Genomic DNA, 15,019 nt, shown 5'->3' on the forward strand with positions numbered 1-15,019 from the left:
TGATGCAATCCATGTGCTCTACCACTAAGCCATGGCCTTTGCAAAGGCTTAAATTACAGTCTCAGGACAAGAAGGGTTTGAAATTTAAATACGCTTCTTTGCTGCTTGTTTGGTTCCAAAGGAGATATGAGGCTCATTTGCAGAGAAGATGCCAAGTTTGGTGTCCTCTATCTGCCCAGGCCAAGCAGACAGACAAAGGGAGCCTTGTTCTCTGTTGCATGCCTACAGAACCTCTGCCCTGAGAGGAGCGAGCCTGTCTGCCCCTCTCAGCAGAGACAAGCTTCGGGTCTCCAGAGCAGCAGCAGGAGGGAGTTCAGCAATACAAATATGTTATTCTGTACTGTTTGGGCAGCAGCCAGAAGGCAGGAGCGATTGCGGCATCAAGCAAGAGGAAGCTGGCTAGATAATCTAAAAAAACAGAGAGAGAGAGATCAACCTACCACTCCCTTCTACACTGCAACTGCTTGAAAATCGCAGTTGCCTGGAGGCTCTTTGGGATGGATTTGTGGAAGACAGGAAGGCGGCGAGTATTTATAAAACGTTTCTGCAAATCCAAACTCTGCCATACAAGTTTGGTGCAACGGCCCATACAGCAACCAAGTGGAGCAGCCCTGTTTGTACAGCTGGGGGAACAAAGCCTGAGACGTAGATGATGATTATTTTTAAATATAGTGCCCTCCATCAAAGTACATAATGCTTTGCAGCAGCCTTTGCCAAACTGCTGCCCTCTGGGTGTTTTTGACTCCAGCTGGCTGGGTGTCACAAGCTCCTTGGAGACTTCTTGGTAGGGCTGGTCAGACAGGGAAGAGATTGGGAATGTGGAGCTGGACCCTCAGGGAGGGGGCCCAGGGACCTGGGAGGCATTGATCGGGATGCTGGGGGGGGGCAAGTGGGATGTCTGATGAGAGGCAAAAATCCTCCCAACACCAGCTCACCATTCCTGGCCAGTTTTAGCCATGCATGGGGGCAGGGAAAATACCCGCCTCACTCCAAATATCAGGATCAGTTGGACCTTGAGCAAAACCCACCAACTGGATTCTCCAAAAGCAAGGAGGTAGTCTAGAGTTTCTTGCCCCCCTCATCCAGGAGTTCTAATACAAAGTGCTCCAGGCAGGGAGCCCATACTGTCACAGAGACCCACAGCCATCCCCCCTCAGTGAATGTATGCAGGAGGGGGTTTATCACTGCCTCTCAGCTCATCAAATGATCAATATGAAATGGAGAGGGAGCTTCACCCATCCCAGTGCTGTGTCTACTTTAATTTTTCTTCTTCAATACTGCTACCCCAGCCAAAATGGATGGAATGGTGAGAGATCAGAAAAACCTGCTTGGGAGTGGAGTAGGGGCTGGGTTAGCCCCATCCCAACAGACAATTAGCCACCCCTGACCTTAAGGGGGGAAACTCCCATTATGATACAGGCAGTAGAAATATATACTTTTAGGCAAACTGAAAAATTTGGGTATCCAAGTGAGAAGCACCCTTTCCCCCCCCCTTTCTCTCCCCTCCCCACAAACCAAGCCCACTCTGATTTTGTATAATCTGCTTTAAATGGGGCCAAGCAGCTGGAAGCTTCTTAAGCGTTAACCCCACTGAGCCATGGGGATGGATTTCCTTGCAGCACTTGGGTACCTCTCAAGGCAAGAGAAGATGTGCTAGTCCTTGTCCAGCACTCCACCCTGTTCTGCCCACTGCCTCAAGGAAAGAGCTGAGATTTCAGGATTGTGGTGAATATTGCTAAAGCAGGGCTGGCAAGGCACAGAGTTGCTGCCTTGTTGGTCCCACAGGGTGGATGATACAAAGGAGCACACATGGGGTGGAAAAGGACATCTTTGACTGAAGTGTAGTTGTTAGTGTGTAGGACCAGAACCTAGAAGACCAGGGTTCGAATCTCCACTGGGCCATGTACCTTGGACTAGTCAATGTCTCTCAGCCTAGTCTACCTCACAGGGTTGTCGTGCAGATGAAATGAGGAGGAGGAGAACCATGTGCCTGCCACCTTGAACTCCCTGTGGGGGGAGATGGGATATGAATGCAATAAGCAAACAAATAAGAGCATGCATACCTTTGAGTTTCACAGACCTTTTCTGGGGAAAGAGCAGTTTCAAACGCCTTTCTACCAGTGATTCCTTTCTGCCACTAGTTCAACGTCACCAGTCACACAGGCTTGCAGTCTAGGACCCCCAGCACTGCCCTTGCAGAGGATAGCAGCATGTGGTTACTTTGAGCAGCAAAAACGTCTCTTTCACTGCCCTGTCTTGGTGCAGACCAAGCCCTAAATCAGTCTTCGCTAATTTAGTGCACTCATCAGCCCCATCCAGCCCAAAACATCTGGAAGGCACCATGCTGGCAAAGGCTACCCAAAACTATTTCATAATGTCTCCTCAATCGGTACTTTTTGCCCCAAAGCAGAGCCTGAGCACTGGCGGCTTTCAGTTTTTGCAGACAATTGAGCAGCTGTGGGTTGAATGAGAACAGCCAGATTCTCAGTTCGTGTCCATCCCAACTTCCTCTCCTCTTAGCTGGTCTAGCCAGAAGGAAAGGAGCTAGGAAAAGAGGCAGGGGCTGTCTAATCTGTTCCCCCCATCCCCAGAACTTTGCTTGGTTTGTGGGGGAAGGGGGGATAGGCTGGTTGGCTGGCATTGTGCCCGGTTTACAAATCTAGATTTAATGGGTGCAAAGCTGTAGAGCCTCGGATAAAGCCTGCTGAAGATGTGACCCACTTTTTTCTTTCTTTTTAAGAATACTGAGGCTCTCTGAGCTGATGGAGAAGAATCAACTGGGGGGTGGGGGTGGGAAGTAGGTGCCAGGGCTCAAATTAAGCCCCCACCCATCTCAACAGCTGGAAAATATCTAGGCTGAAAGCACAAGCACCATCAGCCTGATCTCAGTGCAGCAACAGGCTACATCAGTGGTTCTCAACCTTTCCCCCCACTCTGGATCATTTTGAAATAGTCAGGAGTCTTGGCAAGCCCATCAGCATTGGCATAATTGCCAAAATGAGTACTGTATTATGAAAATCATGGGTCCTAGGTTAGGGGCTTCAAAGGGAAAAGCTGTAGCTCAGTGGTACAGCTTCTACTACTGTATGCAGGAGGTCTCAGCTTCAAACCCTACTGGCACTTTCAGGTAGGGCTGGATGGTGCTGTGGAGAATGGGTTTGGGTCCTGGTGAAAAATGGAAGGGGCCCCCCAGCATGGGCAGACGAGCTAAACATATTTACACGGGATATAAAATAAATGCATGATCTCATTTTAATAAATAATAATAATACCTGTTGAGAATATTATGGTTCTAATGACTAATATCAGTAACATAAGCACCCACACAATCATTACTGAACTATCCATACACTTAAACGTTAAAAAACAACTTTGTTGTGTTCGCACGGTGTTTGCTTATGAAAACACACAAATGAGACTGCGCATCATAAAATGAGACTGCACCATTATACTGTCAAAGAGCAGGAGCAAAAGTTCGCAGAGAGTTGGAAATACTCAGAAATGCTCAGTTCGTGACACAAGTTCCCAAGCCATTATTCAGAATTGTACATGCACTGAACATAGTACATAGGTTTTGTTAAGAATTTCATGAAACATATGCAAGAGAGTTGGGCCCCGCGACCCCTTCTGGACCACTGGGCCTGGTAATTTGTACCCGCTTTCCTGCCTCTCCTAAACCCTGGGACTGGAGGAGACTCCTGCCTGATACCCTGGAGAGCTACTGTCAGTCAGTGTAGACAATATCGAGCTAGATGGACCAACGCCCCAAGTACCAATGAGTAGGCAGCCTCTATATTGCTGGCTTGTTGAATACAGAACTATCTGAGCACCAGAGCACTCTCCCCTCCTGCAGTTTCCTACAACTAATATTCAAGAGCACTGACTATCCCTCCTGATCTAAATCATGGGTGGGGGCAAAGGGAAGATTGAGTAGCTAGGAATGGCTGCGACAAGAGCGCCCGAGAACACGGGCACTTGAGATGTTACCACAGAGACACATGAATTGTGGGCAGCAATTTCTGAGCTGCCTGAATAACAGTCCTAAAAGCTTAAGAGGTTCTAAATGTGGGGCACCCTGACCAGAAGCATTCAGTGTTTATGGTGCTATATATTGGTATCATGCAGCCCCACAACCTGGGACAGAAGAGGCAGAGGCCGGTGTTTTGGATACGTGGAGGGAGGGGGCCGATCTGGCTGTCCCCTTCCTTCTCTCTGCCTCTTCCTCTTCTCCCCTCCTCCACTCTAACAGAGCATGGGAGCTCCCTGGGGCAGGGACCATGGCTCCTTGGCTGCTTTCTAGAATGCTTATCAAGTCATAAAAGGTAGTGAGAAGCCTTGCCTTTTTTTTTTTTAAAGGACAATTAGAAACAGTAACTCACAAAGGCTTTACATAAATCAAAGTCTTGGGGGGGGGGGGTAATGGGGGAGAAGGGAAGCCCCCGGAGGATAAATGCTCTAGCTTTGGTGGGGGGAGGGGAGGGTTAAAGGTCACATGCCCCACATTCACCCATGCATGGCTGGGCAAGAGAGATTCAATTCCAGGGAGGAGTTTTGGTGGTGGTAGGGACAGTGGAATTATACCAGGTGCTGACAGCCTGAAAGCTTTTAACAAAGCATCCTATGAGGAAAAATCTGGCATTTCGGCCTAGAGATGCCAGTCCTGGGCTCCTGCAATGTGAAGGGGGCGATAGAGGCCATCTAGGCCGACCCTCTGGCCCAAAGGCAGGATCACAAACCCCCTCCTGCGTTTCCATCCCCAGGCAATCTGACACAGACCTACCCAAGCTAACCCTGGAAACGAGCAGAATTAGAAGCATTTCAGGCAGTTTCAGGTCACCATTGGGATAACTGTGGCTACCTGAATTTGTTGTGGCCACCGCTACCTTCAAGCCAGACAGCTGTTGCACTGTTTGCCACACAGCCCGACCTAAACTAACTAACTAACTAGCTCTTGCTCTCTCTCTCTCTCTCTCTCTCTCTCTCTCTCTCTCTCACACACACACACAGAGAGAGAGAGAGAGAGAGAGAGAGAGAGAGAGAGAGAGAGAGAGAGAGAGAATGGCCACTCCTTGCTGTTTGTCCCTGCTATCTGGTATCCTTGGATACACTGAACATGGAGGTTCCATGTAGGAATCAATAGCTGTCTGTAGGTGGTCTTTTATTATCCAGGGAGCATTATCAGTGTACATTTACAAAGTCAACAAAAGCAAGAGTGAAAGCTCCATGCTCCATGGGGCGTACAGTGTCTCATTGCAATGGTGGAAGATCCAGCAGAGAGGGAAGGGGCAAATGTGTCTCCCCTAATCCTTTCTAAAACAAAACACTTGACCATCTAGCCATTCGGCAGCAAATATGTATTTAAGAAAACACACACGCTGCTGCATGAGCACACACAAACAAATCAGCACAGCTCTAAGGTTTACTCCCTGTCCTGTGCTCCTACTATGCTCTGCAGGAAGCCAAAGCAGCAGCATCATACAGAGGACTAGCCTCTTTCTGAATCTAAAGCATCAGTGCCAACCTTGCAACAGCAATCCTTGCAAATAGCTGGTCTCCAATCGACCTTAGCTGAGCCCAGGGTCCACTCTGCTTCCCTCTCGCTATAACCTCCTCTATCTACAAGTGAGGGGCGGGAGCAGGGAGGAGAAAGGAGAAAGGGCTCCAGAACACAATAGCGGCTCAATGTTTCTGGCTTCAGTCTGAGCTACTAGTTGGGAACTGAGCCAGGTAGATATAGAAAGCGGAGCTGGAAGGCATGGTGTGGGTAAAGTTGATAGAGAAAAGTTTTTGTTCCCTCTGTCCCAAAATGAGAACTCGTGGACACTCAACGAAGCTGAATGTTGGAAAATTCAGAACAGGTAAAGAAAAGCCCTTCTTCATGTAGTGCACAGTTAAAACTATGGAACAGGAGGCAGTGATGGCCACCAACTTGGATGGTTTTAAAAGAAGATTGGACAAATTCCTGAAGGGGAAGGCTATCAAAGGCTACTTGGCACGGTAGCCATGCTCTGCCTCCACGGTCAGAGGCAGAAATGTATTTGAATACCAGTTGCTGGAAATTGCAGGAGGGGAGAGTTCTCTTGTGTTTGAGTCCTGCTTGGGGGTTCCCCACTGGGCCATCTGGTTGGCCACTGTGAGAATAGGATGCTGACCTACATGGGCCACTGGCTTCATCCAGGAGGCTCTTCTTAGGTTGCTCTGCAGAGTTTCCTTGTGCTCACATCCTGCATGTGGGCTTCTTACAGGCATCTGGTTGGCCACTGGGAGAACAGGATTTAGGATTAACGGAAGTGAAACCCACACCTACACAGGGCTGTTTGCCTCCCAGTCACATCTGGCCTCAGCCTGGCCTCAGTTTCTCCCTTCCTTTTTCATCTTCTTCACTTTCAACACTGACAATGTAAGCTTTGTCCCATCTTTTTTTTAAAAAAATAAATAAATCACAAGAGTTAGAAAGGCAGCATTCCCAGCAATGTAGGACATAGGAGCATAAGAAAAGCCCTGCCGAATCAGACCATTAGCCCACTTAGTCTAGAATCGGTTCTCACAGTGGCTGACTAGACTGTGGGAAACCCGCAAGCAGCACCCAAGCGCAGGAGCCCTCTCCCCTCCTGCAGTTTCCAGCAGCAACAGCATCTGCTTAAATACCTTAAATACTTTGCTATAGCAGGTGCCTTCCTTCTTCCTCATACAAAGGGAAAAAGCAGCCAGGAGGGTTTTAAGCAAGAAGATCATTGGCTCAGGTCAAGCAAAGAAATGAAAGTGAAATTGAGGTTACAGGTTCCTCTGGAAACAGGTTTTCTCCTCTCGATCAAGCAACCCACAGAGCCTCAGGCCTCCTGGAACCTGACATGTGGAGCACTGATCTGAAGTGTATTTATACATACAGATACTTGAAATCTTCTTTCTCAGAGTTTATTTAATCCCAAGGAAATATCGCTGCTTGAACTCCTGTTCACAGCTCTTTCAGGATTCGCCCTTTGGCCTGAACATATATATTGGGGTAGGGTGGGGTAGGAAACCCTGGCCATGAATCTAGGTATAAAATCTCCTAACCTCAAAGGCAAGGATGAAGTGGAAGGTTTGGTGTTCCTGTAAAAGCAGCTGAGTGGGAGAGAAATGAGTTTGACCTGTTCTCCACAAGCCACTGCTACAGCCTCATGGAGACAAATAGGAACATAGGAAGCTTCCTTTATACTGAGTCGGAGCACTGGTCCATCTGGCTCAGTATCACCTACACTGGCTGGCAGCAGCTCTCCAGGATTTCAGGCAGGGTTCTCTACCAACCCTACCTAGAGATGCTGCCTCCAGGGATTGAACCTGGGACCTTTTTCAGACCACCCTCTCTTAAAGGCTCTCTGGATACTGCTGGACTGCAACTCCCAGCATCCTTCCCAATCCCTGGCCAGGGATCATGGGAGATGGAGTCCAACAGCACCTGAGGAGTCCCCGGCTCCCCATCCCTGTAGCAAAATGTTGTAGTGCTTGTGTTAACCTTTGGGTTCTTTGCCCCTTTGAGGTGTGCAGAGTTCTTAGTATAAGAACCTAAGAGGAACCTGCTGGATCCGGCCACTAGCTCATCTAGTCCAGCACCTTGTTCTCACAGTGGCCAACCAGATGCCCCAAAGGGGAGCCTGCAAACAAGACCTGAGCACCATTAAGAATGTAAGAAGAGCCTGCTGGATCAGGCCAATGGCCCATCTTGTCCAGGACAATATGCCTGTGGGAAACCCGCAAGCAGGACCCAAGCATAAGAGAACTCAGGTCCCCCTGTCATTTTCATGCCTTAAGAGGAAAAACTCTTACCCAAATCTCTAAATGCAGATTGGCTGCCTCTGCCAATCACCAGAGACAGAGTTCTGGGCTTGATGGGTCGTTGGCCGTTCTCATCTCTAAATTGCTTAGACCCTTTCTCTGTTCCACCCAAGCAACAAATGTCACCAGAATGAGGGGCAGGGAAGATCAATATTTGAAAAAAAGAATTTATAGAAAAAGTAAAAGTTGGCAAAGCATTACATACATACATACATACATACATACATACATACATACATACATATAGCAAGCAAGCAAGCAAGCATTATCTGACACTATGTTTGCTAAGCTGGTGTCCTCCAGATAACCTGGACTACAACTTCCATCATGTTGGCTGGTCCTGATGGGTGTTGTAGTATAAAATGGCTGTGCTGGCTAAGGATGATGGGAGTTGAAGTTTAGTTTTTCCATTTATATCCCACCTTTCCTCCAAATAGCTCAGGGTGCTATACATAGTTCTCCTCCACCCCATTTTATCCTCAAAACTACTCTGTGAGGCAGGTTAAGCTAGGAAGCAGTGAATGGCTCAAGGTCACCTGGTGAGTTTCATGGCTGAGTGGGGTTTTGAACCCCGGTCTCTCCCACCTCCTAGTCCGACACATATCCAGAAGGCACCAGTTTGGCTCACAGAAACACAGAAAGATGCCTTATCCTGAGTCAGGCCATAGGTCTGTCGAGCTCAGCATTGTCTTCTCTGACAGGCAGCAGCTCTCCAGGGTATCCGCCAGGGCTCTCTCTTAGCAGACTGCCCTAAACAAAGAGACCCACTTCTTCCACAACATCCCAAGAGAACAAAGGACAGACAGATCAATTCAGCTGCTGGCAATCTCAACACAGGAATGAGATGGTGCAAGGCGGCTCCCCTTCCCCTGTCCCCCCCCCACTCCCCCCTTCACCCCGCCTGAGTGCGCCTGAGTACCCTCTTCCTCTGATCTCCACAAACAATAACAATGGGGGAAAGAGGCCGGAATTTGCAGGGCCTATAATGAATTTGTGGATTATTATTGACTAAAGGACATGGCAGCTGTTTGGGGAGGGGTCCTCGGGAGATGGCCGCATTCCAAAGGCCTGGCTCATTCATTCCTGGAGAAGCTCAAAATAATTGGGGAGAGGGAGAGAGGACTGACAACATGGGACTTGTTTTGAGTTAATGCCAGGATCACTCATCCAGCTAAGTACTCTGTAGAGAAAGCCCCCACACCCAGCAAATTCAGGGCTCCCTGCTACAGGATTAACCATCAGGGGTTTTATTCCCTCTGATGAGAAAGGTGTGTTTAATTTTGGCTACCAAATACGTAACAGGGTAGTGGCAAACTTACACCTTCTCCAATATAACATTCAGATAAAATTCTTTCTGCTGCTAAATTTAAAAATTGTGCGGAAGGCAGTGTCTGCGGCAAACTGTGTGTGTATTTGTGGAGCGAAAGACATGGCATGAAGGATGGAAAGATATTTGAATGTTGCCATGAAACCAAGGCTTTTAATCCTGTATTAGCACATAAAATGAGAGTACTGACCATGTGCAAGGCATAATTTGCAGACATGCTCAGCCTGGGGCCTGCCTTCAATGTCAGGGATCAGCAAAAGCAGAGAAAGGCACTCTGCATATGCTCAGGGCTGTTTTAATTTTTATTATCCCAACAGAGACAGGAAGTGACCCTGAGCATGTGCAGAATGTGCTGTTTCCCACTGTGTAATGACTGAACATGCTCCTGAGCATATGCAGAATGCCTTCCCAGATGGGCAACCACATCCAGGTCAAGAAGTGCAACATCCATACAGGACTGAGCGCCAGCCTCTTCCTCTAGAAATTAAGCACCACTGAAAAAAACACTGGGATTACATGTGGGAGACCTGAGTTCATGAAGCCAAGTCACCTCAGTTGCCTTTCCACTAGAAAATAGCTTACCTCCAGGGGGAAATCTTAAGGACAAAACGGGGGTGGGGGGTGGGGTGGTTTTCTTTGTGGGTTGCCTTAGGTAGGCTTTTGTCTCTTTTCAAACTGCAAGGCCCCATTCACATATGCAGGTTTGTTTGCATGTGTGAACGAGTTTGTTGTAGAACAAACACCAGGCAGGAAGAATTCCTTCTGCCTCTCAACCCCAAATCCCTTGCTCTTTCCCATAGAATTGGTTTCACAGACACTCAGACGGGTGTCATCATGTCATCAAATGCTGAGTAATGGAGAGAGGCACATGAACAGGGTGATTTTAACTCCTCGGGTTAACATAGCATATTCAAAACCCTCGTCTTTGGGGGCATGGGGAGCGATTATTCTTCCACCCTGCCTGCAAAACCTCAAGTTTCCACTGGAACATCTGCCTTATTATCGCCTGCCTCGTTTGGCACCCAAGAGGGACTTGGGGCTTTGTTGGCAGTGCTGCCCAATACAGCTGCCAACTGCAGAGGGCCTGGCTGGCGCCTCGCCAGCCTGACGGAAACCTCTGCCTCTCCCCACCCGCTCCCCATTCTCGCAGCACCAGCTGGGGCCCCGGGAGCCTCCCACCAGGCGGGGACGGAAGCCAGGCTGCTGGGCTTGCTTTCGAGATACTGAGAGCTATTGCATCATGCAAGGCCGCCTCGTTTCACAAGATGTTGGAGGAGAAGAGGGAGGGAGTAGGTCACTGCTCTTTATATTTGTAAAATGAGAGGGGCTGGGGTGGAAGTCATGGCCTTCCACAATGAAAGGTAATTTTGAATGACTATGTTGAACTGGTAATTTACCATTGACCTACATGAATAGGAGCAGGCTGTGGCTGGAACCCAGCACATGCTCAGGGGCACTCGCTGTAGCTTCATCACAGTTCTCAGCTGTGCCTTGGCACTGAAAGGAGTGCTCCTGCCCCTTCTCATGCCAAACAACAGGGGCACAACAGAGAACAGAGCATAGCCCTCTTCTTCGGGAGAGGACCCTCCCAAAAAAGTTTACCCCTCTCTTCTCCTCCCCCACCCCGCAAAAAACCCCTAGTGGAACCAAAAAAGTTAGCAGGTATACCAATGAGTCATCTATCCCAACCCCCTCTCTCCCAAGAAAGGATGTATTTTACCTAAAACATCCTCAGCTCCAAGGAGGGAGATTCTCACATTTCTTAAGATGCTCACTCCAGTGTTAGGGTAATTTGAAAGCTTTAGATAGGGCTCAATCTACATCTGCCATGGCATTTGTTCCTTCCATTGTCTGTGGAACTCCCTGACACTTGATATATGCTAACAACTAAGCAGATGCACAGCAAGACCTTGAGTACTATGTTGCTACAAAGGTTTACTCAGAAGGAATGTCCCCCTGACTTCAATAGGACCTACTCCCTAATATTTGTGGCTTGGGGTGGCTGTGCAATAGTGCAAGTTTTTGAGGTTTCAGTTCTATTCCTGCTATGGGCTCAAGTGGCCTTGCTCAAGTCACATTTCCTCTCAACTTTGGTCCCCCATCTGTAAAATGGAAATATGTCACAGGGTGTTTGTGAGAACAAATGTAGTGCATTTGCAAGTTAAAAGTGCTATTAGCTATACATATACAGTGGTACCTCGGGTTACATATGCTTCAGGTTACATACGCTTCAGGTTACAGACTCCACTAACCCAGAAATAGTGCTTCAGGTTAAGAACTTTGCTTCAGGATGAGAACAGAAATCGTGCTCTGGTGGCGCAGCAGCAGCAGGAGGCCTCATTAGCTGAATTTGTGGTTCAGGTTAAGAACAGTTTCAGGTTAAGAACGGACCTCTGGAACAAATTATGTACTTAACCCGAGGTTAAGTAAATATAAATTAAAAATTAACAGGGATGGGTTTGGATCATCCTGATGTATAAGTAACTTCATGCATTGCAGGGGTTAGACAAGATGGCCCTTGGGGTGCCTTTCAAGTCTACAACTGTAAGATTCTATCCCCCACCCCTGTTGGCAAATACACTGCTTATTTTTAACCAACCCACTAACACCAGCCTCAAGTATTTAGGTGTGCTCCATATTTACTAAACACATTAATTTGTGGCCGTTTATCCTCAAGCCATGTTAACATTCGCTTAAAAGGAAACAAAACTCTGAGGAGGAAAATAGAAGTTTTAAGAAGGAGCAGCTATTTTAAGCTCGGCGGTTCATATTTTGTTTTGAAATAGCTACAAAAATCCGTGCCTGTTATAGACATTCTTCCATCACGCACAACGGCCAATAAATAAATCTCCCCATAAGGGCAGCTGGAGCATAAAAGGTCCCCACCCCCCACCCTCTCTCTGCCTAATGCTGGGGAACTGAAGGGGTTAATGGTGGGAGGAAGCAGATAAACAGAGGCTGTTCCCTTTTCTTGGCTGTTTCATTTCACAAGGTTACTCCAAGGCTTTACTTTTGAACATTTTTTTAAAAAGAATCCACACTGTTAGGTCGCTCTCTTCTAGAGAAGCAGAGAGTTCCCTCCCTCCGTTCTCCCCAAGTTTGAATTAGCTCTTGATTTTATTTTGTTTTGACATGGGGGTGGGAGGGAAATGGACGGACATAAGTAGATCAATTTCAGCAAAGAAAAAGGCAACCTAACAGGGGTGCCCACACCATCAGCACCCCGAAGCAAAAGGGATCTCAAGCCACAATGTGTTAAAAGCCTGCCCAGAAACGGGGGTCCAGTTAGCCAAAGTTTCTGAATTGTGGTACCAGTTTTGCAACCTGAGCAGAAGCACAAGGTCCAATACTGTATGCAAAATTCAAAAGAGTTCTGCGCTAAACAGAGACATCTTGGAGAATGGCACGTGCTGTGGCCCTTTTGTGGAACCCATCTTGGGCTAGAGGACCTCCATCACCACGTGGTTTTGGTGTAGAGAGCCCTCCTTTCCCAACTGGCCTTGTTGGGTTAAAAGCGCACCCCCCCCCAATAGCCCATTGTCTTGCCACACACAAAGGAACAGTAGCAAAAGCCAGGCAAATGCTGAGCAGCCAGGGAGGCACAGAAGCAGAGGTGAGAGTCAGCTAGAAAACATGGTCCAACTTTTGCTCCCTGGATGCAGGAATCAGAACTGGGGAAACCACAGAAGGAAGGTTTAAGCAATGTAAGAAAAATAATGGTGAGGAAGGGGGGGGGGATCCCCAATGAAAATGACCCAAGGGCAGGGGAGGAGAGAGATGCAAATACCCATTCAGAAGTCTGGGAATGAAATTTCTAAATATCTGGGACACACAGCAGAGCTGTTCTGTGCCCCTTTCATGTGGCATCGACAGAGAAACTTGATTGCTCACCCGTTGAAGAATAATAGGACATGTGGCAAGGCGAGATCTGGGAGGGGAAAACGGGGTGTGGGAGGGAGGGTGCATTTTGTTTTAAAAGAGTAAAATAAAATTGAGGGTTTCCTTCAGGGCCACAAGTCGAAACAAGCTTGCCAAAACGTACATGCAGGGTCATGAAAGCAGATCGAGAATATTGGGCTTTTGGCTGAGATCCTTGGGGAGAATATTTATTTGCAAGTCAGTGAAAGGCAAATGTGTTCAAGGGTTGAGCTTGTGGGGGTCGCTAATTCCACTGAGTCTCAACAGCCTGGAAACTTTTACAAATCAAACCAAATCAGATTAAGAGTCGGACATGTGTGTTTTGTTTCTCTCAAACAAACAAACGATTTCAAGGGAATGTTTAAAACATAGAATAACTTCTGAATCTGAGACAGGAAGCTTCCCCTCCCAAAAAAGAAACAACAACATCAACGTACAGAGACACTTCTAAGGGCAAAAAGAGGTTACAAAGAGCAGGCTGCTCATGTCCCAAGATCATGCCCCCCACCCCAATATTTCTAAAGCCTTCTCCATTGAAAAGATCATATGCCTGTCCCACAAATGTGTCCCCACCCCATCATGCCACAATAGTCTAGCTGCTTTCAAAGGCACCCCAGAACCTTCGCTCCTATTTCCAGAAGGTCACCCCAACACATCCAGTCCCCCACTAGGCACACAGATGCTAGACAAGGCAATGTGAAATGTCCCTCCATCACCCCCAAACTTCAAGAGCAGAACAGGGACAAACCTTCAAGGCGATCTCCTTCGCACGATCACTTCTCGATCTGGCCAACGACTCTATCCGAGACATAATCCAAGACTGAGGCCAAACGACCCCCCAATCAATCCCCGACTGGGTCTCCCGCTAGGTGAATTGCTGGGGGCGTTTTGGGCATGAAAAGCAACGGGAGTTAGGGTGGGGAATCAGAACCAAAAAAGGACCAGCACAAGGGATGAATGGATGGATGAGGCTCTCTCCCGGAGGACAAAAAGAAGGAGAGAGGCAGGCAGACGGACCAACGCTTCAGGCTTGCTCAGCTCGGCACATCCAACTCAGAGCAGGAAGTTAACTGGCTAAGCTCGCTCAAAACTGTACTCTGTCTGGGCTGTTCAAACTGCATCGCTCCTCCTCCCTCTTGAAAGAGGAGATGGAGGGGGAGGGGGGGACACTCGCTGGTGGCTTGGAACAAACAAGAGAGATGTGAGCACCACAGCCAGCAGCTCTGATCCTGAAGAACAGCAGCCTGCAACGGCAGGAGGGTCCTCAGAGGTCTGTGGTACAGAGCCAGATGGTCCCCGTGTCCAGGACCATGCGATGCGCTCAGGTTTTCAAACCCTGTTGCCCAGGATGCTCACCACCTCTGGAGCCACATGTGGATCACTCAAGTGGCACAGACCCTGCAAGTGTTCTGACTCCTTGCCCTCCGGAGACGGGGGGGGGGGGAGAGATGGACCTCCTCCCAAGAATCTCAGGCACTGGACGCAATGCCTCATGTCAGTCAGCCGTGTGAAAGGGTTGAAAGCATAGCTGTCAACTTTTCCCTTTTTTTAAAAGGGAAATTCTCTTATTCCGAATAGGATTCCTTGCAAGAAAAGGGGAAAGTTGACAGCTATGGTTGAAAGTAGCAACTGAAGAGGCCTTCCCTATTCCCAGTGCGGTGCTACAAGGTTTTCCCACACACTTGTCACAGGCACATAATAGCCACAATAGGGTAACAATTTATCAATCAAACAATTAAGAATGCAAGAAGAGCCTGGGCTCCAGATAAGGCTAAAGGGTCATCTAGTCCAGCATCCTGTTGTCACAGTGGCCAGCCAAGATATCCCTGTGGGAAGCCCACAAACAGGATCCGAGCACAACAGCTTGTGATTCCCGGCAAGCAGCCTACAGAAAAGCATACTGCCACTGATAGTGGAAGAAGCATATAGCCATCATGACTAGTAGCCTTGTGCATTTTG

General features: G+C 48.1%; 1 protein-coding gene across 6 annotated transcripts in view; it reads right to left on the minus strand.

The window, feature by feature from the left end:
* Window positions 1–15,019, minus strand: part of ARHGEF2 (Rho/Rac guanine nucleotide exchange factor 2) — a 96,956-nt gene that overhangs the window by 35,982 nt on the left and 45,955 nt on the right. Inside the window, exon 1 of one of the 6 annotated variants that reach the window (XM_081892996.1) lies at window positions 13,809–14,154. The exons of the other annotated variants lie outside the window; for them this stretch is intronic. Coding sequence (XP_081749122.1) covers window positions 13,809–13,871 — 63 coding nt within the window. The 5' untranslated portion in view covers window positions 13,872–14,154. Of the gene's footprint in view, window positions 1–13,808; window positions 14,155–15,019 lie in introns of those variants that run through there. 6 annotated transcript variants of the gene reach the window in all.

This window comes from Podarcis melisellensis (assembly GCF_964234715.1).
Source record: "Podarcis melisellensis genome assembly, chromosome: 16".
NCBI lineage: Eukaryota > Metazoa > Chordata > Lepidosauria > Squamata > Lacertidae > Podarcis > Podarcis melisellensis.